Below are 26,847 nucleotides of genomic sequence, written 5' to 3' on the forward strand. Positions count from 1 at the left end.
CAACCGAGTTACTGCAGTAGAAGAGGACATCATGCTTGTTATGCATGAAGAAAATGAGGGCGGATTTGGTTCCACTGTTGAGGAGAAGATCACTGTTGTTTCTGATGAAACCGTCAACCTTGTGGATGGTGACGATATGATTTGGATACCGGACAGCGGTGCTACCATTCATGCTACATCTCGCAGAGAGCTCTTCACTAACTATATATCAGGTGATTTTGGTGTTGTGAAGATGGGGAACAATGATAGACCAGCCATCATTAGAAAAGGAGATGTGCATTTGGAGACCACAAATGGTACAAGGTTAGTCCTCAAATCTGTGAGGCATGTTGAGGCACTTCGTCTCAATATTATTTCAGTTGGTTTGCTTGATGGAGATGATTACTTGAGCAGTTTTGGAAAGGGGCAGTACAAGCTCACCAAAGGCAACATGATTGTTACAAGAGGTAAAATGGTCTCAGTGTTGTATCATGTTCATGCTAAGCTCTTTAGTGCTTCTTTCAATGCACTAGAGAAGGATGACCATTGTGCTCTATGGCACAAGAGACTTGGGCACATGAGTGAGAAGGGGATGACAGTGCTAGTGAAGAAAAAATTGTTGAAGAGTGTGAAAGGAGTTCACATCAAGAAATGTTCAGATTGTCTAGCAGGGAAGCAACACCGAGTTGCCTTCAAGACTCTACCTCCTCACAAGAAGCCCGAGAAGCTGGACTTGATACATTCCGATGTTTGCAAAATGTCAGTAAGATCTCTTGGTGGTGCTAAGTACTTTGTGACTTTTATTGATGACTTTTCCAGGAAAGTTTGGGCCTTCACTTTGAGGACCAAAGATCAAGTACTAGGTGTATCCAAGCAATTCCAAGCCTTGGTTGAGAGAGAAATTGAGAAGAAGATCAAGTGCATTCGCACTGATAATGGAGGAGAGTATATTGGGCCATTTGATGCATATTGCAAGCAGCAAGGTATTAGGCATCAATTTACTCCCTCGAAGACACCACAGCTGAATGGTCTTGAGGATGAACAGGACAATTGTGGAGAGAGTTAGATGCTTCCTGTCAAGTGCAAAGCTACGTAAACACTTTTGGGGTGAGGCTTTGATGACTGCAGTTTATCTTATTAATCTCTCACCAAGTTATTCTTTGCAGGGAGATGTTCCTAAAAGGGTCTGGTGTGACAAGGACGTCTCACATGACCACCTGAAGGTTTTTGGGTGCAAGGCCTTTGTTCATATTCCTCAAGATGAAAGGTCAAATCTTGATTCGAAGACACGACAGTGTATCTTTCTTGGCTATGGTGGTGATGAGTTTGGCTACAAGCTGTTTGACCCTATAGCAAGGAAAGTTGTGAGAAGTCGTGATGTTGTGCTTGTTGAAGACCAAACAATTGAGGATATTGTGAAGACAAAGGGGCAGGTTCCTCCTCAGCAGCAGCAAGACATGATTGATTCTGACCCAGTTCCTGCAGCTCCAGCTCCTGTGCAAGTTGAAGCAGATGCAGAAGATGTACATGATGATGTATATGGTGGTACAGGTGAAGAAGAAGCTCCCCAACAGCAGCAGCAAGAATATGATGCTGAAGTTGATGATACGGATCAGCAGGAAGCACCAGCACCAGAAAGTCCACCAGCTGCTCCACTCAGAAGATCCAACAGGGGTCGAATTCCTTCCAGCAGGTATCCCTCAGATCAATACGTGGTGTTATTATCTGACGGTTCAGAACATGAATGCTTTGCAGATGCAATGAAAGATGAGCACAAGAAGGAGTGGAAAAAGGCTATGCAAGAAGAGATGGATTCCTTGCATAAGAATCATACTTATGAGTTGGTGAAGTTGCCCAAGGGCAAGAAATTTTTGAAGAATAAGTGGGTCTACAGAATCAAGCAAGAACAGCACACATCACATCCAAGGTACAAAGCCAGGCTAGTTGTAAAAGGATTTGGCCAGAGAGAAGGCATTGACTATGATGAAATTTTTTCTCCGGTTGTGAAGATGGCATCTATAAGAGTAATCCTTGGCATGGCAGCAAGTCTCAACTTGGAGGTTGAGCAAATGGATGTGAAGACTGCATTTCTTCATGGTGAGTTGGAGGAAGAAATATACATGGAGCAACCTGAGGGGTTTCTTGTGAAAGGCAAAGAAGACTATGTGTGCAAGCTGAAGAAAAGTCTCTATGGCCTGAAACAAGCACCAAGACAATGGTACATGAAGTTTGAAACTATCATGGGGGAGCAAGGCTACAAGAAGTGTAGCTCAGACCATTGTGTGTTTATTCAGAGGTTCTCAGGTGATGATTTCATCATATTATTGCTCTATGTTGATGATATCCTGATTGTTGGCAAGAATGTCTCTAGGATTGCTAAGTTGAAGGAGTTGAGCAAATGTTTTGCTATGAAAGACTTAGGTCCAGCAAAGAACATTCTCGGAATGAGAATTGAGCAAGACAGAAATTGCAACAAGCTGTACTTGTCTCAAGAGAAGTATATTAAGAAGGTACTTCAGAAGTTCGGGATGGAAAATGCTAAAGTTGTGAGTTGTCCACTAGCAGCCCATTTCAAGTTGAGCAGAAAGCAATGTCCTACCACTGATGAGCAGAAAAAGGAAATGCATCATGTTCCTTATGCTTCAGCCGTTGGGAGTTTGATGTATGCTATGGTGTGTACAAGGCCTGACATTGCTCATGCGGTTAGTACTGTGAGCAGATTTATGTCCAATCCAGGAAGACCTCATTGGGAAGCCGTGAAGTGGATTTTGAGATATCTTCGGGGCAGCACAATCTGAAACTTTGCTTCGGTGACGGTGAGGCCAAGCTGATTGCTTTTTCAAATTCTGACATGGCTGGAGATGTTGACAGAAGGAAGTCTACTTCAGGTTACTTGGTTACCTATGTAGGGGGAGCGGTGTCATGGCAAAGCAGGCTGCAAAAGTGTGTGGCACTGAATACAACTGAAGCTGAATTCATTGCTGTAACAGAGGCGAGCAAAGAGCTATTGTGGCTGAAACGGTTGGCTTGTGAGCTTGGTTTTAAGCAAGACAAGTATGTGTTGTTTTGTGACAACCAAAGTGCTATCCACTTGAGTAAGAATGCAAGCTTTCATTCAAGGTCTAAGCATATAGAAGTCCGTTATCATTGGATTCGAGATGTGTTGTATTCCAAGAAAATGCAACTTGAGAAGGTTCACACCGATGACAATGGGGCTGATATGTTGACTAAAGTGGTGACAAGGAAGAAGCTTGAAGTATGCCGCCGGCTCGCTGGCATGGCTGCCGGAAGGCAGTGAGACCCTCCATGATGTCGGGAGGGGGAGTTTGTTGGGCTAAGTCCCTCCACATGGAGGTGTGTTGGCAGCCCAACATCAGCCCATAAGTCCAACACATGTCAGCCGTTGATCTTCGCTGCATCCAACGGTTGTGAGTGTTTCCTGGTGAAGGGAGCAAGGAGAAAACCCTAGCCACCCCACCCCTTGCTGGTGGTGGCTACCATTCGTGAGAGTGAGAGTGAGAGCACACAAGAGAAAATACAACCTGAGAGAGAGGAAGAAGAAGAAGTAGAGGTTCTATCCAGATTTGCTGTATCTGACTAGACAGTATTCAAGCTGGTGGTTGGAGGCTCAAACGTGCTTGGATCGACCCCAAACTTGGTGAGCTCCTTCCTTACTTTGAGTACTTCGATCTGGTTAGCTGGTCTGAGGATTGGGTGAGTGGAGCATCAGATTTGAGAGTGGTTTTGTTAGCTCTGACTGCTGCAGTTTCAGAACAGAGTAGTTTTGGGAGACGAACAGTTTGGATAGGTAAACGATGTCCGATTGAGCTGAAATTTGGAGGGGATCTCAGGAACTCGTGTGTCTACTTGTTTGCCAAATTTGGTGATGTTTGGTTCAGCAGTTTAAGAGCAGTTTGCAACACACTGGAGGGTACAGAAGCTGTGTAAACTCTGCTTTGCTGAAATCTTACTTCTTGTGGTTGTTGTTGCTGTTGCCGGTTGGCAACGTGGAGAGTGTGTTGTAAATCTCTTTAGTGGTTCTAGAGAAGACTTTGTACTCATCATTCTCATAGTGAAGTTGTGTGGACCGGTCGGTCCACAGCCGTGGTTTTTACTCCTCAAGTTGAGGAGGTTTTTCCACGTTAAATCCTGTGTCACTTGTGCATGTTGTTTGTGTTATTCCGCTGCTTACTTGTTGGTTGAAGCTGTCCTCAAAGTTCATCACAAGTGGAGGGGGCTGTGTAGTGTGCATATTTGCCGTGTCAGAGAATTTGTGCAGTGCATCGTTGCTATCTAGCCCCGAAGGAGGAGCTGCGTGACCTGACCGCCTGCGTGCGCGGCCCGCTGGAGTACCTGCGGGCGGGGCGCGCGTGCCTACTGGCCGGCATGAGCTCGCACGCGCAGCAGCGGGCCTCGGCGTCCACTAGCAGCAAGGCTCGGGCGTACCTGACTCCCAAGATGGAGGAGATGGTGAAGGTGTCGCGTGAGGAAAGCAGGAAGCATGGCAGCAGCCAGCTGCCATGGAGCCAGCTTAAACAGATCAAGCAAGATCCGAGCGAGAATTTCGGATCACGAATTTCACAATAATATGTAGTACGAGATGGTGAAACAGGCAGGGTTGTTTGTCGCTCTCTCTTTGAATGATTTTGTTGTTCTCAACCTTCGTGCAATCGTGTGTGTGATTTTTTACGACATTGTGTCTGTGCGGACTTGTATTGGTTGACGCCGGCTGCGGCCTGGCCGTTATCCCAGCAGCTTGGAGCTGCGGGCGGCGGCGGCCACCAGCGCGGGATGGCGCGCGGCGGCGTTCCGGTGGCGCGTGACACGGCTGCGACCTGGCCGTTATCCCAGCTCGGCGGCCTTGGCTCAGTCTCCTGGATCTGGGGATCCCTTCTCTGATCTTTGGCCCTGGGTCGGGCTTTCCAAGTCAGGTGCGGCCAGGAAGGCGGTGCAGAGGCGGCGGTCGCCCAGGCTGCGCGTTCACGTGGTCGTGGCGGCCGGCCAAGAGGTGGCGGCGGGTCTGCTCTTAGATTTGTCCAGGGGTGAGTTTGGAGCGATAAGACAACCGGTAAAGAATGTGCCTCGACTATGGTCATGGCGGACGATGGCGGCGTTCCTTGGCGTGTTACCTTGTTGAAGGCATCGTCATAGCATGTCGCTTCGCTCCTTTCGGCCTGCTTCGGGGGAAACCCTAGATCTGTTATCGGATCAGAAGATGGCGACGTCTCGCATCGCGCTCCTTGCTGGAGGCATCGTTGTGGAGCAGGTGCCGACTCGAGTGCACATGTGGTGGAGTGATGCTTCATCCTACACACTGAGGGTGGCGGATCTCGACGGCGTGGCGCCGTGGAGACTCGGTGTCCGATGTGTGGCAATGGACTCGCGCAGGGGGGACGACGTTGTCTGACGTCGATGGCAGAGAGGCCTGGCAAAGTCGATGCGTCCGTATCTACTCTGAAGATGGATCGATGAAAGATGGAGGTGACGGCCCTTGCAGTAAGCGCATGTGGTGCCCACTGAGAGTGCGCCGGACCGTCTGTGCTCCAGTCCAGGTATTGTGGCTTGGTTGGGACATCCGGCTTTAGATGGTAGGCTTTGGTGCGATGTCTGTTTGGTATTAGGTTTGGACATTCGACACCTCTTCATCAAGGGGATAGGAGTAACGACAGGTGTTGTCAAGATGCTGGCTTTAGGCTTGCTTATGTATTACTCCCTCTGTCCCATAATATAAAAACGTTTTTGACACTACTGTAGTGTCAAAAACGTTCTTATATTATGGGACGGAGGGAGTACCTTGTAAGGTCTTTGTGAATAATTTAATAAAATGGCTGCATGCATAGTTCAGATGCAGAGGCCGGGGTACATTCTCCTTTTCTAAAAAATTAAAAAAAAACTGCAAATTCAAAGTTCATACGCGCAACTTAAATATTCATTACATAACGAGCTTGACAGCCGATATCAATACATCATCGCCCATGCATACATAAACCCAATCTCAATCTCACAAACCACGGCACTTATTATGAACCGGAGAGAGTAGCATGAAGTAGATTGTTCCTCTAAGTCATCGGATTTCTCAGGACAGAGATGGTGCAGCGTATAGTGAGGCAATCGCCCTGAAGGTGATCCTTGAAATCTTCCTCGCTCATGAAACCGGCGAAGACTTCCCGCTGACCGCAGCATGAGAATATAGTGGACAGCCTCTGCTCGATCGTCGCCGACGGCTTGCCGGACTTTTCGAGCAGCGTGCACATAGAGACCACGCCGACTTCAGACTTGATTTTGCTCAGGCAAACGAGGTAGAACGATGTACTACCAAACATTGCGTTGTAGCTGAAGCGCATGGCCCAGTCGTAGCCGCCGACGCTGAAGGTGTCGGACTGGAAGTATTTGCCGCCGGAAGTCATCGATTTGGCGACGGAGTAGCCCTCAACCTTGAAGTCGTAGATCCTTCTCGCGGCGACGGTAAGGGTCATGCAGATATGGGGTTCTGGTTTGGCCATGGGAGAAGGTGTTTGTGCGTTGGTCGATCGAACTACCAGCTCCTGCATTATATAGCTGCAGTGGGCAGATGTGAATCCGTGAACTTCTTCTTTACTGAATGGAACAGGGAAGGACTCCTCGTGTATCGCGTCAGAATTCAATGCCTCGTTGGGAACGAACAGTCGCTTGATTGAGTGTTGACGAGGAAACGATCCAAGAGATCAAGAGACAATGCTTCCGTTGGTCAGAGAAAAGAGATGAAGAGTCATTTGCATTTTCGGTCGACAAAACAAAGAGATATGAAAATTTTAACTGAATCTTCTTGCATAATATGCTTATCTCGTGATATTTATGTGTTCCATCCATCAGGTGCTTAGCTCCTGTGATATATTTCTGTTCCATGGTTTTGGACTGAATTTTCAAACTTGTTATGCAGGTGTTCAATGGCATTGTTTTTGTGCTGTATGTATATATGTTGCACGAGAGAAAGCATGTTGCCCCAAGAGAAATCATGCGGTTGAAGAAGTTGATTTCCTATTGGAAGGAGCGAGCAGGTAAGCGGAGTGAGGGCAATGAACTGGAGGAAATACCTTATGCTGATATAGAAAAGATATTAAGATTATGCATGATAACAAAACATGTACAAGTCCTGGTTGCTTATTCAGGTGCAAGATGAAAATCAATGAGACTAGTGATATAAGCTGATTTGGAGATAAACAAGTACAGAACTACGTTAGAACAATTTCATAGTATAAAAAGGATGCATTAACTTGTATTTTTTAAACATAAAGATTACAATTATTTAGCGAAAAGATTACGATAATTTAAAAGTCTGACACTGCCTTGAAAATAGAGTGCCACTGCCAAAAGGAAAACGTGATAGATAATTTAGTTTAGTCTCCGCTCCTTTTCTGTGACACGAGAACCATTTAGGCCTAGCAAAAGGGCAAGAAGAAAACAGATATCAGATCAGTGACTGTTAAACCACTAGCCAAATCCCTGTAAAACGAAAACTACTAATTAAATCAATATGATCGAAGCAGAAATACACAAAAAGAAAACTAAATCAATATGATCGAATGCAAAACAGAGATACACAACCGAGTATCAAGATGTAATTGACGAGCTACCGAATCTGCAAATGCATCACAGTTGACAAGATTAAGTCCACCACTATCCTTGTTAGTTACTATAAAATCCGTCGAAGTACCATGCTAGTAATACATGTGTTTGACTCACTAACGATACAAAAACCTATGCATACATACCACTTGCACTTTCTCTTCTCCAACAAAACTCAACATTGACACACCATACCACACATGACAAAAGTGACCCCCAACAATGCAAAAAACAATGCAGACCTTGGCAAAATCACTTGCATTTTCTCTTCTCTAACAAAACTCAACAGTGACAAACCAAGTACCACACATGATGAATGTGATCATGCTGCAAGGTTATCAGAACAGTGCCACATGCATGCTAATTAAGGAGAAACCCACGGGGTTGTGATGCTCGGAGATGTAGCTTAAAAGACAGTAAATGCTATCAAGAAGGATGCTCTATGGAGAACACAGAGGAGACATCAAGACACTTCTTTCTTCAGTGTGCTTTCAGCAACACCAATGGGTGTTGTCTGGCAGCTACGGCTGGGCATGACAGAGCAGAGATGATGCATCAGGGGAAACAAAATTTCCAGTGCCCCTTTTTCTAAGAGGTTTTCATGCTTGATGCATGCCTGGTGTACTTGGAAGCACAGAACCAACAAGTGCTGCCCAACCAGGAATTCATGGTTGATTAAGTCAAGAAGGACCATAAAATTATTTCTTTGAGTTTTTTACGCAGTTCAAATTGAGTTCCATTTCAGCCATAGGCTTCAAAGTTGTAACACTTCCTATTGTAAATATTTTGCCCCGGTTATATATTCAACACTACAACGCAGTCAGAGTCTGTGTCTGTTTTCTTGGAAAATGGAGTTTCGGGCAAATTCCCATGCTAATTTGGTGCCCAAGCAAAAGCTGATTGCACAATTCATATCACAAATGGTGATCACACCACATATATTTCCAATGACTATAGGTGTAGCTAGTGTCTACAGAGTGTTATTTCACTAGTTGTAAAGACAAAGAAGAATTGTAGCAACTTATGTTTGTGCAATCACGAATGGTATGTTGTATATCTCAAATCTAATCAATGGTCAAAAGATAAAGTTACCCTACTGATATGATATTACTTATAAGTTTGCGACCATTGAGGTATTCCAGATCATACTCACCCCCTCACGCCATTTTCTCTTCACTCTCCAACTAGGTTGCACATTACCCTGATAAAGAAGCCCCCCTTTGTTCCTACAAGCACGGCGTAGGTGTGAAAACAATCAGCTCAACAAGTAGCATATATAGGCTCCAATTAAGCAACAGCAAAGCATGGAAACGACTCGCTCACCAAGTCGGTCGACAGCAACAGGTGAAGATATGGTAGATGAGGCTACAAGGGCTCGGTACACCACCTCTGGCACACCCATCCGCTGTTGGCAACCATGTCCCAGTGGCAAGTTGGTAATGCCCAAGATAAAATTCTTTGCAATGGAGATGTACAACAGAGTCACCTACAATGGTGGGGTGCACTCTACTGCTGACACTCAAGACCCTTTCTTCAATAAAGAGAGCATTTCCTCCGATGCTCGTTACCGGGACAATCCTGTCTTGGATGATGTCAGATAGTCTGTACACCTCAACGTGCAGTGAATCTGTAAGGCAACGGCCGATCACCAGGATCTCCGAATCACATTCTGCGAGGTAGTAAAAAGGCCTCCGAGGTTTGCCTGCCAGACATGTGGCAATCAACTTAGGTGCTGGTAGATAGCACAAGATTCTATCAAAGTCCTCCTTCTCCCCGGGCCCTGGTAACTCGATTTGGAAGATCTGAAGCTCGCTGCCATTTGTGGGAGTGTGCAACGTGTACATCTTGCCTTGGAACGACAGCGGCCTCCAACCATTTGATATGCTCCATGTCGAGAGCCTCCATTGCTGGTCCATGGTGGTGGCACAGGCTACCCGTCCCAATTTGAAGAGCCCAATCATGGCGGTGACGACTCCATCTGCGCTCACTGTGAATGCGGTAGCACCGACGGTCCTCAGAACGTTCCAGCTGAACATCTTCATCTGGATGGGTGTTAACCCTGTCAGAAGGGTGGCGAGCGGAGGGAGGTCCACAATGTCGCCGGTGAAGGGGTGGAGGAGGCGGATGACGGTGTCCTCGTCCCGCTGCAGCAGCAGGATCCCGTCGACGGAGTCGAGGATGCAGTGGCTGCTGAAAAGCGGGAGCCGGACGCGGACGATGGCGCCGGTGGACAGGTTGATGAAGCGGATGTACCCGCCCAGCTTGCGGTGGCCGGGGTGGATGCCGTGGCCCTCGGGGAGCATCATCCAGCGGCGCGGGTGGAAGCGCGGGTCGTGGAGGCCGCGGCCGCGCGGGCAGACGGTGGCGGAGCGCCATTCGCGGCAGACGGCGCGGAGGCGCACGTAGTCGCGCAGGTCGCCGGCCAGCGCCCGCCACCCGATCAGGCAGACCAGGTCTGCGGGAAGCGGCGACCCCCAGGAGGAGACATCGGAGGATTCCGAGGCGGCGGCGGCGGCGGAGGAGGAGGAGGACACGCGGCGGCGGCGCTTGTTGGTGGCAGTCGCGGCCGAAGGGCGGCGCTTGCGGTGCGCCGAGGGTGACATCGACATGGTGTCCACTCGACTGGCAGATTTGTTTGTGGGTAATAAACGAGAAAGGTCGAGAATCCCTTCGACATGGCAATCTTTGACAGACGATTCGGGTTTCAGTCTTCCCAGCAACTCCGTCACCTTCCTTTTGCCGGCTAATAATTTCCCATTTTGTTTGGTTTATATTTCCTGTAAGTGAATCCATGCCATTCTCACTTTCTTTTTTTCTATAAATAACCACAAGCTTATTTAGTACTCCCTCCATCCCAGATTAAGTGACTCAACTTTGTACTAACTTATTTTAGGACGGAGCGAATACTACGTACTAGGTGATTTTCTTTATCAGAAAAGGATCGGTTATACCATAAAGATTCATAGGAATTATACCGAGCGGTCAGCTTAGTAAACTATCAATAAAAAATTACAATCAAAGATTCACCGAAGTAATAAAGTACCTCAAGCATAATAAAATTTACATCGAGTGTCGATGTCGTGGCTAGCGAGTATCCACTAACCATATGTGCGCGATCAACCTGGCCCCTTGCTGGGATATCAACGAGGCATCATACCACCGATGCTTATCTACGTTTCCTCAATGAAGATATAGGGCGTGTTTGGTTGCCGTGCGCTACAGTACCCGCATTGCATACACTTTTCCACCCAACCTGACTATGCAAATGCAGCCTCAAATGCACCATATGCATGTTGTTTGGTTGCCTGCATGCCCTCTTACCTGCATGGGCTGAACCACACTGCCTGGTGTTTGGTTGCCTGCATGTTAGTCCACAAACCCAGGGCATGGTGTTTGGTTGTATGCAAGGCCTGATGTGTGGTAACCTCTTTGGCTAGTTGGTGAGGTTACCACCACACTTCGGCAGCACACATCATAAGCACAACAGAGTATAAATAGAGCATCAACTAGCATAATTCAGATATAAGCAGTACCGCAGATATAACGGTTCAATGCATAAACCATAAACGGTTCAAAGCAGACTCGGTAGTAATTAAAATGGAGGTGCCCCGGCCCCACTCCTTGGCGGCGAATGATGATGACATAGACCTGGGGTAGGGTCATAGGCCCGACCTATGAGCTCTATCCAGGGTCATTATCAAAGAAGCAAAGAAACCTAAAGGGCAACAAGAAGGGTCCTGCCAAGGCGTCGATTGCCATCCACTCGACGCATCAACCACTCGGAGATCGGGCCTTCGTGTGGTCACTCGATCATATGAAGAAGCACTCGACCTATCAAAGATCAGGAGTCGACCGGCACTGCAACGGTCAGGCGTTCACTCCGTAGTCTTTAAAGCCATTTATAGCACTTGATGCTGGCGTTATCAGTAACGCCCCGTCTTTATGTACATTGAACCCCTTGTAACGTGGGTTGGCTGGGGTCCTGGCGCATTCTATATAAGCCACCCCCCTCCACTGGCACAAGGGTTCGCACCCCCTGTAACATTCACACGCATAAACCAATCGACCGCCTCCGGGCTCCGAGGCGTAGGGCTTTTACTTCCTCCGAGAAGGGCCTGAACTCGTAAACTCGTGTGTACAACTTCACCGTAGCTGGGATCTTGCCTCTCCATACCTACCCCCCTCCTCTACTGTCAGACTTAGAACCACGACAGTTGGCGCCCACCGTGGGGCAGGTGTCTTAGCGACTTTTCGGTGAAGTTGCAATTTTTCCGATTCCCATCGTCATGGTTTCCGGCGGAGGATTGGCTGAGGGCCGCGAGGTCCGTCTCGACGCGCTCGTCTTCATTGCCGACAACTCTGCCTGGCTCCAAGAAGCTCCACTCGACGTTGAGGCGCTCCCCGTCCGTGGGGCGACGCACTTTCGCGCGTGCGTTCGCGGCGTCCTCCTCCGGCAGCAGTCGACTCAGTACCAGTCGACTCCTGTGATGTCCTCACTCCCCGCCGCACGCCGTCGCAAGCGGTCCGATCGGTCGCGACTTCAGCGGTGGGTGAGGCATGCGGTGGCCCGCCAGTCGGCTACTCCGCAAGTCGCGGCAATCGAGCCCGACGAAACTCTCTACGGCCTGTTCGACTGGCTCCGCAGAGACCGCATCCGAGTGCGACAGCAGCGATCCCGCAGCAGAAGTTTTGATGGTCAACGAACCGCGCAGTCCTCCTGGCTTCCCCCGCGAGGACGGTGGTGATGGCAATGACGATTCGTCGCATGTCCACGAGGAGTACCGCCCCGAGCCACTTTCTTCGCAGCAAAGGGAAGAGCTTCGCCGCCGCAATATGGATGCACTCCACACTCCCATCGTTGGGGAGACCCCCGAGGCTCGGGCCTTGGAGGAGGTGCGCTTGGCCAACCTGGCTGAACGCACTCGACTGGATAACCTCCAGCGAGCTCTCGACGAGCGCGCTCGGCAGCGGATCCCTGATTCCAGTCGACGACAACTTTTTCCACCTCCACCGCAGGTATACCGCACGCCGATTGAAAATGTCACTGCTGCAGCTCGTATAGCGGAGTCGATTCAGCCCTCCCAATCGGAGGCTGGCTGACGTTTGATGTAGATTCGGGCTTTACTCCGGGCAGCAGGAGAGCAGAATACAGCAGTGTCTCAGTCACACGGAACATGATTCACAGTAGCTCGGTGAGGGCGGACACAATTCAGTCGGCCCACAGCCCAAGATCGCCCCCGAGGCGTGAGGGACGTGAGCCCCGGCAAGATCGGCACAGGAACCATGAGCAATATGATCACCGACTCGGTCGAGACGATCGTCGTCGAGTGCCCACACCTCCTCTGAGGAGTGGATTGAATGCGCCTCGGCAGCATGATGACATACGCCCTCACAATGGCGCGCGCAGAGGTCCAGTCGACCCCAGAGAGCCAGGCTTTGATGCGAGATCAATTCTCGTTCAAGGTCTGGTAGACAGGAACAGAGCACACAGAGAGGGCCGTGACAGAGACCAACCGACTGGCAGCAGAGTACATGTTTCAGGCCCTGAGTGTTTCAGCAGAGCCATCAGAGCTGCGGTGATTCCACCCAACTTCAGGTTGGCGACTGGAGTCGGCAAGTTTATTGGTGAGTCCAAGCCTGATACTTGGCTAGAGGATTACCGAGTGGCTGTACAGATTGGAGGCAGCAATGATGAAGTGGCCATGAAGCACCTTCCCTTGATGTTGGAGGGCTCAGCCAGAGCATGGTTGACTCAGTTGGCACCTGGCAGTATATAGAGCTGGGAAGAGCTCGCTCGAGTGTTTGTTAGAACCTTTGAAGGAACTTGCAAACGACCAGCAGGGCTGACAGAATTGCAACATTGTGTGCAGAAACCGAATGAGACTTTGAGGGATTATATTCAGAGGTGGACCACCTTGCATCACACAGTGTAAAATGTATCTCAGCACCAAGCTGTTTGTGCCTTCAAGGAAGGCGTGAAGTATCGGGAGCTAGTCTTGAAATTCGGGCGGACAGGGGCTATGTCCTTGACTCGGATGATGGAAATAGCCACTCGGTACGCCAACGGAGAAGAAGAGGATCGACTCCGCAGCAGGAAGAGCAAACCAGTCGGCCAGGATGCCGGAGGTACGTCCACTCGGAAGCAGAAGCGTAAAGCCGAGCCTGCTGCTCCTGGTGAAGCTTTGGCTGTGACTTAAGGAAAGTTCAAGGGGAAGCCCAAAGGGCCCTGACCCCCAAGAAAGTAAAGGATCAAGCTGGAAATGATGTGTTGGATTTACCGTGTCACATCCATACCAAGAAAGATGAAGAGGGTAATTTCATTTACCCCAAACATACCACTAGACAGTGTCGACTCCTGATCCAACAGTTCCGTGAGAAACAGTCCGGTGGCAAGGAGAAAGGGTTGGACAAGAGTGAGGATAAGGAGGAAGATGATGATGGTTTCCCTAACATCAACTCCACTCTGATGATTTTTGCTGATGTCGAGAGCAAGAGTCGACTGAAAGTTATCAACAGAGAAGTGAACATGGTTGCTCCGGCAACACCCAGTTATTTGAAGTGGTCTCAAACTGCCATTACATTTGACCAGTCTGATTACCCGGCGCGTATAGCCACCCCTGGGAGGCAAGCGTTGGTGGTCGACCCTGTGGTGGAAGGCACTCGACTCACCAAAGTGTTAATGGACGGTGGCAGTGGCCTGAATATCCTTTATGCTGAAACTTTGAAGCAGATGGGCATTCCGATGTCCAAGCTGAGTGAAAGCAATATGAGTTTCCACGGTGTCATACCTGGCAAGAAGGCACAATCACTCGGTCAGATCGCCCTTGACGTGGTTTTCGGTGATTCAAAGAATTAGCACAAAGAGAAGTTGACGTTTGAAGTTGTGGATTTCCAGAGTGCTTATCATGCTATTCTGGACAGACCCGCTTATGCACGTTTTTTGGCTCGACCATGTTACGTGTACCTCAAATTGAAGATGCCCGGTCCTAGAGGAGTGATCACTGGCAATCGGCAGAAGGCAGAGGAATGCTTTCAGAAGGGTTTCAAAATTGCTGATGCGCAGATGGCAGTAGTTGAATTGCAAGAGTACCAGAAGAACGTAGATCCGAGTGATTTGCTGCGAGCCAAAAAGCCTGCTACAGACTCTGCATTTCAGTCGGCCGGTGAAACGAAGCCGATTCATATTCACCCGACCGATCCCAATGCTGCTCCGACTCATATTTCAACGACACTCGATAGCAAATAAGAAGAAGCGCTCATCCAGTTCCTCCGTGAGAACTGGGACATCTTTGCATGGAAACCTTCTGACATGTCGGGTGTACCCAGGGGACTGGCTGAGCACCGTTTGCGAGTTGACCAAACGCAAAGCCAGTCAAAGAACATCTTCGACGGTCCGCCGTGCAGAAGAGAAAAGCAATTGGTGAAGAGGTGGCTCGGCTCCTAGCAGCTGAGTTGATCCGAGAGATTTACCACTCCGAGTGGTTGGCCAATGTTGTCATGGTCCCCAAGAAGGACGACTCGCTTCGCATGTGCATTGACTTCAAGCATATCAATCGGGCCTGCCCAAAAGATCATTTTCCTCTGCCCCACATCGACCAGATTGTCGACTCGACTGCGGGGTGTGAGCGACTGTCTTTTCTAGACGCCTATTCTGGGTACCATCAGATCCGACTGTATGGGCCCGATGAGATAAAAACGGCTTTCATCACTCCATTCGGGTGCTTCTATTATGTCACCATGCCATTCGGCCTCAAGAACGCCGGAGCCACATTCATGAGGATGATTCAGAAGTGCCTGCTCACTCAAATCAATCGGAATGTGGAAGCATATATGGATGATATCGTGGTCAAGTCACGCAAAGGTTCCGACCTACTGGCTGACCTCGCTGAAACCTTTGCCAACTTGAGAAGGTATGATATCAAGCTAAACCCGTCGAAGTGCACATTCGGAGTCCCAGGTGGGAAGTTACTCGGTTTCCTCGTTTTCGAACGATGGATCGACACAAACCCAGGGAAAGTTGCTACCATCCTCCGAATGAAACGCCCCGTGCGCGTACATGACGTTCAGAAGCTCACCGGGTGTTTGGCTGCCTTGATTCGATTCATTTCTCGTCTTGGTGAAAAGGCCTTGCCTCTTTACCGACTGATGAAGAAATCCGACAAGTTCGAGTGGACTGACGAAGCTGATGCAGCGTTTGCAGAGCTCAAAGCCCTGCTTTCCACCCAGTCGGTGCTCGCTGCCCCAATCAGCAAAGAGCCTTTACTGCTTTATATTGCAGCCACTGGACAAGTTGTCAGTACAATACTCACGGTCGAGCGAGAAGAAGAAGGAAAAGCTTATAAAGTTCAACGCCCAGTATACTATCTTTCGGAAGTTTTGACTCCATCCAAGCAGAGATACCCGCATTATCAGAAGCTTGTCTATGAAATCTATATGACCATGAAGAAGGTTGTGCATTATTTCTCTGGTCACTCCATTACAGTCGTCAGTGATGCACCACTGTATGAAATTCTGAACAACAGAGATGCAACTGGTCGAGTGGCGAAGCGGGCAATTGAACTCCTTCCGTTAGATATCAAGTTTGAGGCAACGAAAGCTATCAAGTCCCAAGGAATCGCTGATTTCCTTGCCGAGTGGATTGAGCAGCAATTGCCGACTCAAGTTCACTCGGAGCATTGGACCATGTTCTTCGATGGCTCCAAGATGCTGTATGGTTCCGGTGCTGGGGTGGTATTGGTATCCCCCCGAGGATACAAGCTCAGTTATGTTCTCCAGATTCACTTTGATTCTTCCAACAATGAAGCTGAATACGAGGCTCTCCTGTACGGGTTGCGTATGGCCATTTCACTCGGCGTCCGTCGCCTCATGGTCTACGGTGACTCGGATTTAGTGGTTAATCAAGTGATGAAGGAGTGGACGTCAGAAGCCCGACTATGACTGGTTACTGTAATGCAGTGAGAAAGCTGGAAAAGAAGTTTGAGGGGTTAGAGCTCCATCATATACCCTGACTGAAAAATCAAGCAGCTGATGACTTGGCGAAGATAGGTTCCAAGAGAGAAGCTATTCCCAGCAATGTGTTTTTGGAACATATTCATACACCTTCACTTCAGGAAGATCCTTTCACTGAAGAGCCCCCACAACCAAACAGCACCACCGATCTGACTGAAGTCGAGCCTTGGTCGACTTGATTATGGAAGCTTTGGTCATTACTCCCGACTGGACTGTGCCATACATTGGATACATTCTTAGGAAGGAACTCCCGGAGGATGAAGAGGAAGCTCGTCAGATCGTCCGTCGATCCAAAGCCTTTACTGTGATAAGAGGGCAGCAGTTCAGAGAAAGTGTGACCGGAGTCTGTCAGAAGTGCATAACACCAGAAGAAGGTCGAGTGATCCTCAACGACATCCACTCGGGGACCTGTGGTCACCATGCGTCCTCTCGGACCATTGTGGCTAAAGCATACCGAGCAGGATTTTATTGGCCACGAGCAAATGAAATGGCAAAGGAAATAGTAGACAAGTGTGAAGGTTGCCAGTTCTACTCCAACATGTCTCACAAGCCTGCATCTGCTCTGAAGACCATTCCACTCGTCTGGCCTTTTGCTGTCTGGGGATTAGATATGGTTGGGCCTCTGAGGACTGGCAGGAGTGGCTTCACTCATGTGCTCGTGGCGGTCGACAAGTTCACCAAATGGGTTGAAGCTAAACCTATCAAGAATCTTGAAGCCAGTACTGCTGTCAGTTTTATCAGAGAATTGACATTCAGATATGGTGTGCCACACAGCATCATCACTGACAATGGGTCGAACTTCAATTCTGATGAGTTCAGAGCTTTCTGCGCTTCTCAAGGTACTCGGGTCGACTATGCTTCAGTCGCCCATCCCCAGTCGAATGGACAAGCCGAAAGAGCAAACAGATTGATTCTCAAAGGTCTCAAACCTCGACTGATGCGTGATCTCAAGCATGCGGCAGGCGCCTGGGTTGATGAACTTCCGTCGGTACTTTGGGGTCTGAGGACAACTCCCAATCAGTCGATTGGCCGAACTCCATTCTTCTTGGTCTACGGAGCTGAAGCTGTACTTCCGAGTGATTTGCTTCACAATGCGCCCCGAGTCGAACTTTTCTCAGAAGCTGAAGCAGAGCAAGCACGGCAAGACGCAGTGGACCTCCTGGAAGAAGAAAGAGAAATGGCCCTGATTCGGTCGACCATCTATCAGCAAGACCTGTGTTGATTCCATGCCAGAAACGTGAGAGGTCGAGCCTTTCAGGAGGGGGATTTGGTTCTTCGAGTGGATCAGCAGAGACCACATAAGCTTGCCCCAGCTTGGGAAGGTCCCTTCATCGTTACCAAAGTACTTCACAATGGAGCGTACCACCTCTACAACGTCGAACACAAGAAAGACGAGCCACACGCTTGGAACGCGGAACTGCTCCGCCCCTTTTATACTTAAACACTCGGTCTGTCGAGATGTAATAAGAAACACCTGTTTAGTTTGGTTATCAAAGACAGAGTTTTACAGTTACCTAAATATGATTGCCGTTGAATAATCTTGTGTTTAAAATCCCCCAGTGGGTGACTTAGCTGCGAATCCGCTTCGCCTAAGTTTTAAAAATTCTACCGAGTGGTGAGCAAGCCTCTCACTCGGGGGCTTAGCTGCGAATCTGTTTCGCCTAAGTTTGGAAAATCCTATTGAGTGGTGAGCAAGCCTCTCACTCGGGGGCTTAGCTACGAATCTGTTTCACCTAAGTTTGAAGAAATCCTACCGAGTGGTGAGCAAGCCTCTCACTCGGGGGCTTAGCTGCAGTCCAGTACTCGCCTAAGTTTATAAAATCCTACCGAGTGGTGAGCAAGCCTCTCACTCGGGGGCTTAGCTGTAGTCCAGTACTCGCCTAAGTTCATAAAATCCCACCGAGTGATGAGCAACCCTCTCACTCGGGGGCTTAGCTGCGGTCTAGTACTCGCCTAAGTTCATAAAATCCTACCGAGTGATGAGCAACCCTCTCACTCGGGGGCTTAGCTGCAGTCCAGCACTCGCCTAAGTTTATAAAATCCTACCGAGTGGTGAGCAGCCCTCTCACTCGGAGGCTTAGCTGCAGTCCAGTACTCGCCTAAGTTTATAAAATCCTACCGAGTGGTGAGTAGCCCTCTCACTCGGAGGCTTAGCTGCAGTCCAGTACTCGCCTAAGTTTATAAAATCCTACCGAGTGGTGAGCAGCCCTCTCACTCGGAGGCTTAGCTGCAGTCTAGTACTCGCCTAAGTTTATAAAATCCTACCGAGTGGTGAGCAACCCTCTCGCTCGGAGGCTTAGCCGCAGTCCAGTACTCGCCTAAGTATGAAATACGTTCCGAATGAGAACTGACCTTCTCATTCGGAGACTTGGCCACACATTCCATCCCGATCTACAAGGATGACGAGGTGTAGGTCGACTGCTACCTTCTCCTCGGAGCTGCGCCACAAGTATAACGTACGCTCCATCCCGATCCGTAAGGACGACGAGGCGCAGGTCGACTGCAACCTTCTCCTCGGAGCTGCGCCACAAGTATAACGTACGCTCCATCCCTATCTGCAAGGACGACAAAGTGCAGGTCGACTGTCACTTTCCACCATGAAGCTGCACCGATCAAAATCTTATTCCGAGTGAAGGAACAAGTACCATTCGAAAGCAAACACAAGCATATTCAGAAGTAAACCAAGTTCGGATAAATCCTAAGGTTCCGGCCTACAGATTAAAGTACTCGAGCATCAAGCCCAAAGGAGTTTAATGATTACACAATCACTCGGCATTCCGAGGCAAATAAAGGTGAAGCATAAAGTTTTTTGGGTCACTCGGCAGAAGAAGGACTGGCTGGATCGCAGAAACTGTTGAGGTCTATGCTGTCTGCAATGCGAGTGGCGGCGTCGAGGAAAGTATCCATGAAGGACTGGAAAGTGAACTTTTTGGTGTTGACAACCTTGAGCGCTGCCAGCTTGTCCTCGTTGACGTCCTTGCAGTGCACTCGAACTAGTGACAGAGCGACATCAGCACCGCAGCGAGCAGATGATTTCTTCCATTCTTGCACTCGGCCGGGTATCTGGTTCAGTTGAACCATCAGAGACTCGAGGTCTTGAGACAGTTCCGCCTGGGGCCAGAGTTCAGCATCAACCTGAGTCATCGCCGCCTTCAGACGGGCGAGATAGGCAATTGCGCTGTCCACGCGAGATTCCATCCGCATCACGTTCATTGCGACATCATCCTTGACTGGACAGTTTATGGGATCGAGACCAGTCTCGACCCGCCCAGTTTCTTCCTCGAAGTCTTGGCAAAGTTCTGCGCAGTCGAGTGGACAGTGACTCGACAGGATGGTAAACCTTATCAGTCGACAACATCAAGTCAATTGACCAACACATACCTTCAAGCTTTGAGACCAGTTTTGCGGCGAGCTGACCCAGATAGGATTCTGGCTCGCCCTTCTTGGCCTTGAGACTTCCGATCTCGTCAGTCAGCCTATCCTTGTCCTTCTTCAATTGCTCGACTTCCCGGTTGGCATCGGAGATGGCGGTCTTGAGAGTGGAATTCTCTTCTTCCAACTTACCGACTGAAGCTAGCTTCTTGTCAGCAAGCGCTGTTTTCTCTCGCGCCTCCTTCTGGGCAGCAGCAAGATCGAGGTCCTTCTTCTCCAGAGCCTGCTTCATTTTCTCTAAAGAAACAACATTCTTCAGACGAGCTTGAAGTTGACGGTTTTCACTACGCACATCTGTTCGAGTGAAGTCACTCGGTTCAAGGTGACAAAAACACACACGGAAGAATACAAGCTGTAAGATGAACAGTCGACGATTGATTACCTCCCATAGCAGTTACTTCTTCACGAGCCGTCTTGAGGTTGTTCTGGGCCAGCCGCAGGTCAAGATTGAGGCTGATTTGCTGCTTGTTTAGTACAGAAAGCTGAGCCCCAAGGTCACAAGATTTCTGCAGTCAGCATATGAGTTATATCAGTCGACAGAAACAAAAGAACGTCACAGTGAAAGTTGCTCTAAGACTGCCATCGAATCGAACATTCAACGGCAGTCTCGGGGACTACACCCAGTGGGTGCACTCAACGTGCCCCCACTAGTTTGATTCAACGCTCGGCATGGTCTGCCCAGCTTGAGCGTAAAAAAAGTTGTTCTCAGACCATGGTCGACTGCCCGCAGCCGACCACAGTCTCGGGGACTACACCCAGTGGGTGCACTTAGCATGCCCCCACTGGTTAAGCTCCACTCGGCATGGTCCGTCCAGGTCGAGTGAGGAAATCTAAACTCTTAGACCACAGTCGACTGCCCGCAGTCAACTATGGTCTCGGGGACTACACCCAGTGGGTGCACTCAACGTGCCCCCACTGGTTCAACAGTGCAAGAACTACAACCCGATGGCGAACATATGCAAAGGGCAAACTCATGATAGATGCACATAAAGTTCCAAAACGCTCATCCATGAAGCATCTTGCGAATAATAAAGCAGTTTGTCAAAGATTCAGTCGACTCAATCCTAGTCGACTCAAGTGGACTTATACAACCTTAAGGAAGGCACACCCCAGTGGGTGATCGGAATAAGATCAGATGGGAGATAACTGACCTTAACATTGGTCTGCAGGGCGGTGCTAGCGTTGTAGGCCACCTGACTGGCCTCGTGTATCACCTTCACCTGCTCCATAACAAGGGTCACTTGGAGAAGAGCCTCCCTGGTAGCACTTGGTGAGTTGTCTGGGGTCTGGTATGCAGTAAAGAGTGATGACTCGAGAGCAGTCGAAGCACCCACTGGGTCGGACACATGGACTTGCACTGAAGTAGCAGGAGCTGGATTAGTCGACCCCGACGGGCGATCAGCCATCAGCGGGTCGGCGAATGTAACGTTGGTCCGAACCGGATCTCCAGTTCGCTCGACCACCGCTTCAAGCACCAGCGTCGACTGAGGGACTTGAACTTCAGGCACTCTCCTGCTCGAGCCTTTGCCTCTCCTTTTCCTCTCCCTCAGAGGAATTTCTTCTTCTTCATCATCAGGAAGCACGACGACGTCTCGCGGTGCTGCAGTGAAAAGAGAAAACAACAGAAAATCAGTCGGTCGACAATTCAATCGACGAAATAAGTTTTGACTGAGCGGACTCACCAGCCCGAGAGGTGGCCGCGTCCTCGGTCTCTTCATCCCTTGGAGCCTTGTCGATATCCATATCAGTCACAACAGAGGCAGGGCTGGGCAAGTTTGCAATCCATTCGGTCAGAACAAAAGAATCAATCGGTACAAAGAAAAAAAAACACAGAAGGGACATATTACCCAAAGGCGACAGGCACATCCATCTTGATCTTTGGCAAGGTCTTCCGAGCCTTGGTGGGATTGGTCTTGGGGTGCTTGGTGACTTTCTCCGTCAGCTCCGGAGTCGCAGACCGAGCATGCTTATGCGCCTGAGTGCTCAAGGCCACAACCTTACCGCGCCCGCCTGCTGGGTCATGATGTTGCTTAGATCGGCGTTCGGTTCGGGGCGCCGAGTCGACCTCCTCCTCCTCCTCGTCCGACTCCTCGCTCTCATCATCATCATCATCATCGTCGTTTGGGGATTCCCATTCACCGCTCTCTTTCGCGCTGTCCTCACCCTCTTGGTCCTGCGCCGGAGCTTGTTCACCATTCGGCATCGAGTATGTCTCGGTATAAATCTGCAAAACGAGGAGTCGAGTGAAAGTCAGTCGGGTTCAAGAGCAATCGGAATGTGCGTTCAAAAACAGTCAGAATAAAGGTCATACCTTATCGGGCAGATTGTCGTCACTGAAGGGCACCACTCTCCTAGCTCCTCTGGGGTTATCCTTGTTGCCGGTAATGCTTGTCAACCACATAGCCGCTGTCTCGGCTGGCACTTCTTCAGGATGCACCCGAGCAGAGTCGCCAGGCCCAGTATACATCCACATGGGATGGTCTCGATATTGAAGAGGTTGAATGCATCGACTGAGGAATACCTCTAACAGGTCCATACCGGTGACACCCTGGTTTATCAGCTGAACTACTCTATCAACTAGCATGTCCGTCTCTGCTCTCTCAGCAACAGTCACTTTCAACGAAGAAGGAGTCTGAGCACGGTCAAAGGTGAAAGGGGGAAGTCCGGTTGATTGACCAGGAGTCGCGAGGTCCTGGCAGTAGAACCAGGTCGACTGCCAGCCTCTAACTGATTCAGGAAGGGTCATAGAAGGGAAAGAGCTCCTCTTCCGCTTCTGGATACCTAAACCACCGCACATCTGGATGACATGGGTTTTCTCGTCACTCGAATTCGGTTTCTTCACCAACTGAGAACGAATGGTGAAGATATGCTTGAACAGACCCCAATGTGGTCGACAACCCATAAAGTTCTCACACATAGATACAAATGCGGCAAGATATATGATGGTATTGGGGGAGAAATGATGGAGTTGAGCACCAAAAAAGTTCAAGAAACCCCCGAAGAAGGCATGAGGAGGAAGCGAAAAACCCCGGTCGATGTGGGTAGCGAGTAGTACGCACTCACCGGGTCGGGGTTGCGGCGCCATCTCCCTCCCCGGCAGCCTCGCCGCACCCTTGGCGACCAGACCGGATTCCATCAGCTCATCCAGGTCATCCTGCTGAAGTGAAGATTGGATCCAGCCGCCTTAGATCCAATCCGCTGGCAGCTTCGAGCATGATGACGACCCGCAGTTCAGCTTCTTACCCTTCGCCGCCCCCGCCGTCTTCTTTGCGCGCTCCAGCGCCTTCGTCTTATCCTTCACCATAGCGGCGGGGCGGCGGCATCGAGGCGGAGGAGCTAGATGTCCTGGAGAAGCAGAGGAAGAAGAGAAGAAAGACACGCGAACAGTGCCGGTGCCTCGGCCCCGTCGCCTTATAAGGGGTCACTTCCGAGTGGCTGACGTGTGGTCCCAGGCGATCTTATCAAATCCCGCGACAGTCCCGCGACGTACGTGGCGAAAAAGGTGGCGCGGAGATCGAGGCATCCGCCTTTATCCGTCCCGTCTACTTCGGCACGTCCCGTCCCGCACGCTTCCCTGAAAATTTTGAATCCCGTGAGATCCGGGATGCGCTGCAGTCAATCGCGCCGAAGGTTCAGCGCACCAAAACAACACTTGATGGATGACATTGTAAATCCAATCGACAACTTTTGAATCGATCAAGGCGACTGAAACAAGGCCGAAGTTCCGACATTAGCCTTTGTGCAAACATGGAAGCTGTGAAACACAAGAGTCAAAGTGAGATCTACTTCAACCTTCTCTCACTCGGACCTCAATCCATTCGGGGGCTAATGATGATGACATAGACCTGGGGTAGGGTCATAGGCCTGACCTATGAGCCATATCTAGGGTCATTATCAAAGAAGCAAAGAAACCTAAAGGGAAACAAGAAGGGTCCTGCCAAGGCGTCGATTGCCATCCACTTGACGCATCAACCACTCGGAGATCGGGCCTTCCTGTGATCACTCGACCATATGAAGAACCACTCGACCTATCGAAGATCAGGAGTCGACCGGCACTGCAACGGTCAGGCGTTCACTCTGTAGTATTTAAAGCCATTTATAGCACTTAATGCTGGCGTTATCAGTAATGCCCCATCTTTATGTACATTGAACCCCTTGTAACGTGGGCTGGCTGGGGTCCTGGCACACTCTATATAAGCCACCCCCTCCACTGGCATAAGGGTTCGCACCCCCTGTAACATTCACACGCATAAACCAATCGACCGCCTCCGGGCTCCGTGACGTAGGGCTTTTACTTCCTCCAAGAAGGGCCTGAACTCGTAAACTCGTGTGTACAACTTCACCGTAGCTGGGATCTTGCCTCTCCATACCTACCCCCTCCTCTACGGTCAGACTTAGAACCACGACAGCGAAGGCTTCATTGTGCTTCCCGCACTTGTTGACGACCTCATGCCATCGTCATCGAAGATGATGACCTTGAGGGTGTCGGGAGTGAGGAGCTTGAACGTCACCATGTAGCCGATCTTGATCTGATGAACAGCTGCGTAGGTGGCCCAACCCTGATCCAGGGTCACCCAGCCATTCATCAGCTTGACCGTCACCTTCCAGGAGCAGCCGGTGTTGTTCCTGAGCTTGAACTTCGTCGGCACCGCGACGAAGTGCTTGGTGAAGTCCAGGGGCATGGGGATGCACTCAAGCTTCGGTGCAAGGATGACCTTGCAGAAGTGAGTTGGGCCATCCTCCTGATGGTAGTGGCCGTAGTTGCGGCGCTTGTTGCTGGGGGGCTCCTCCATGCCCTCGTCGTCGCCACCCTCAGGCGTCTTCGGGTCTTCCTCGGCGGTGGCCGGCAGCTCAACCTCGTCAGGCATTGGGTGGAGGGGCTGCTTGCCCTTGCTGTCAACGGCCGGGAGCACCTCCGTGCCCATCTCATTGCTATCCTCGATCTGCACACAAGTCGTGGAGTCAGGCATTGCACAGAGTTCATGGCTAATTCAAGAGCTTGTAGTTAAAACGGCATGACTGTCACTGTTCTCCTCCTCTCCACCCCCTATATTTACTCACCCCGCCCACCACTGTTTACCCACCCTCTCTCTTCTCTCACTGTCAACCTTCCTCCTCCCCATCGCCATGAGCTCTAGCTCTAGCTCCAACGGCAACCCCTTCCCTTGGGGTATTGGCTGGTGGGCCTTCTTCCTCGGGTGGACGGCTGGTGACCTGACCAAGTTCGAGAACACCATGGAGGTGTGCTCGAACTTCGGCTCCATGCCGGACATGCAGAACGAATCCAATGCTGTGCTCATGAAGGCCACTCAAGATGAGCTGAAGACGCTGATTCCTGACCCAGCAAAGGGCACGATGGCAGTTGACATCCTTCGCTGGGCCATGAATCAGGCCGTCTCCGACGACCCTAAACAGAGGAATAAGTGGCACAAGCACAAGACCTACTGGGCTCCTAATGACCGCCATGCCGCAGTGTACTGGGAGACGTGTATCGCGCCGCCGGCGGTCATCGGCGGGGAGCCTAAGGAGGAGGAAGAAGAGGCGGTGCACATGCCAGATACGGCGCCAGAGCCAGTCCGTCCTTCCTGGAAGATCGACCTCGACTCCGCCGAGGACGACCCGCCGGCCCGCACGGCGATGAAGAAGAAGATGAAGGCCAGCGGCTCGACCAGCCGCTCCGCACGCTGTCGACGGCCGCCGCGGTCAGCCGGTGTCCGTTCTGTACCCCCTTTCCCCCTATTACCCTATCCCCCAATCCCAAAATCTACCGATCTTGCATGTATGAACTCGTATGAACTGCTATGCACTAGTATGAATTAGCCCTATGCTTAGCTACCTCTATTCCCCATTCTCCTCCGCTGTGGATCGAATCTATCGCCGTGGATCGAATCTAGCATTCATGTCGAAGAGAGAGAAGTGCTTACCACCATTGATGAAGTCCGGTGGTCTTCTTCCTCTGCTCCGATCCGCCACCGCCGGTGAGAGTTGGGAGAGTGGGGAAGAGTGGGAGAGGGAGCGGTGAGGGGCGGTGAGGCTAATAACTGCCGGTGCTTCGGGAAGCAACGCGGATTCTTGCGTGTGGCCGCGCGCGTGCAGCTGCGCCCGCCCACGTGCACCGCTTGGGCTTGGCCCTGGAGAAACTGCCGATTCGTGCGTTCCCAGTGAGCCAGGCCCTGAGGTGCTTTAAGAAGCGTGCGATGTAGGCCCAATAGTGTATGCGGGCTACCAAACAGGCCGAATCCTTCCCGCGCGGGCCAGGTTGGACCTCATGCGGGCAACCAAACAGGCCCATAGTGATGCGGGGCTAGAAAGACCTCCACACAGGTCATCGAGAAAAGCTACTCGCGCATGGTCCCTGACTTCCACACCAACAAGCCATATGAGAATATCAGGACTCCTGCATCATTTCCTGGGAATGCCCAAAGCGCGGGCTTCCGTGGAGAAATCGCTTCCTAGGAATGACTCTTGTCAACCCGCTAACGGGACAATATCTCAGCGCTAGAGTGACCTGGCCCAATAGCGGAGCAAGCTACGGGCCCTTTCTGCCGCGAGGCACGCTGTGGCCGTCTCCCCACTAAGCAGTCATGACATGTCGAGTACTTAACCCTTTACCCCTAAAAAAAGAGTACTTAACCCTTTTTTATTGTGCGCCCGGCACCTGTTACGGTGGGTGGCGTGGTAATAAGAGGTAGTTACACAAGGCGGCGGTGATGGGACGTGCGTCCGTTCCCGGGCTCAAGGGGGGTGACACATGCTCCCCCATTTGATGTGGTAGGTATTTCAATGTGCATGTACATTATTCTATGTACTATTCCTAGCCAC

General features: G+C 50.4%; 1 protein-coding gene across 1 annotated transcript; it reads right to left on the minus strand.

Annotated features, from left to right (window-relative positions):
• Nucleotides 1-6,038: 6,038 nt before the first annotated feature.
• Nucleotides 6,039-10,253, minus strand: LOC123055998 (uncharacterized). Its single transcript, XM_044479778.1, has 3 exons — nt 8,908-10,253; nt 8,738-8,810; nt 6,039-6,524 (listed from the first exon to the last, which is right to left on the minus strand). Exons 1-3 carry the CDS (start codon nt 10,191-10,193, stop codon nt 6,039-6,041), a joined length of 1,845 nt encoding a protein of 614 aa, XP_044335713.1. The 5' UTR covers nt 10,194-10,253.
• Between the last annotated feature and the right edge of the window lie 16,594 nt (nt 10,254-26,847).

This window comes from Triticum aestivum, chromosome 2D (genome assembly GCF_018294505.1).
Source record: "Triticum aestivum cultivar Chinese Spring chromosome 2D, IWGSC CS RefSeq v2.1, whole genome shotgun sequence".
Taxonomy (NCBI): domain Eukaryota; kingdom Viridiplantae; phylum Streptophyta; class Magnoliopsida; order Poales; family Poaceae; genus Triticum; species Triticum aestivum.

Coding starts and splice junctions, on each gene's coding strand:
- LOC123055998 (XM_044479778.1), bottom strand. CDS start 10,193: ATGTCGATGTCACCCTCGGCGCACCGCAAGCGCCGCCCTTCGGCCGCG. Junction 8,811..8,907: donor TGTTGCTGTCGACCGACTTG/GTGAGCGAGTCG, acceptor CCGTGCTTGTAG/GAACAAAGGGGGGCTTCTTT. Junction 6,525..8,737: donor AGAGAAAATGGCGTGAGGGG/GTGAGTATGATC, acceptor TATATAATGCAG/GAGCTGGTAGTTCGATCGAC.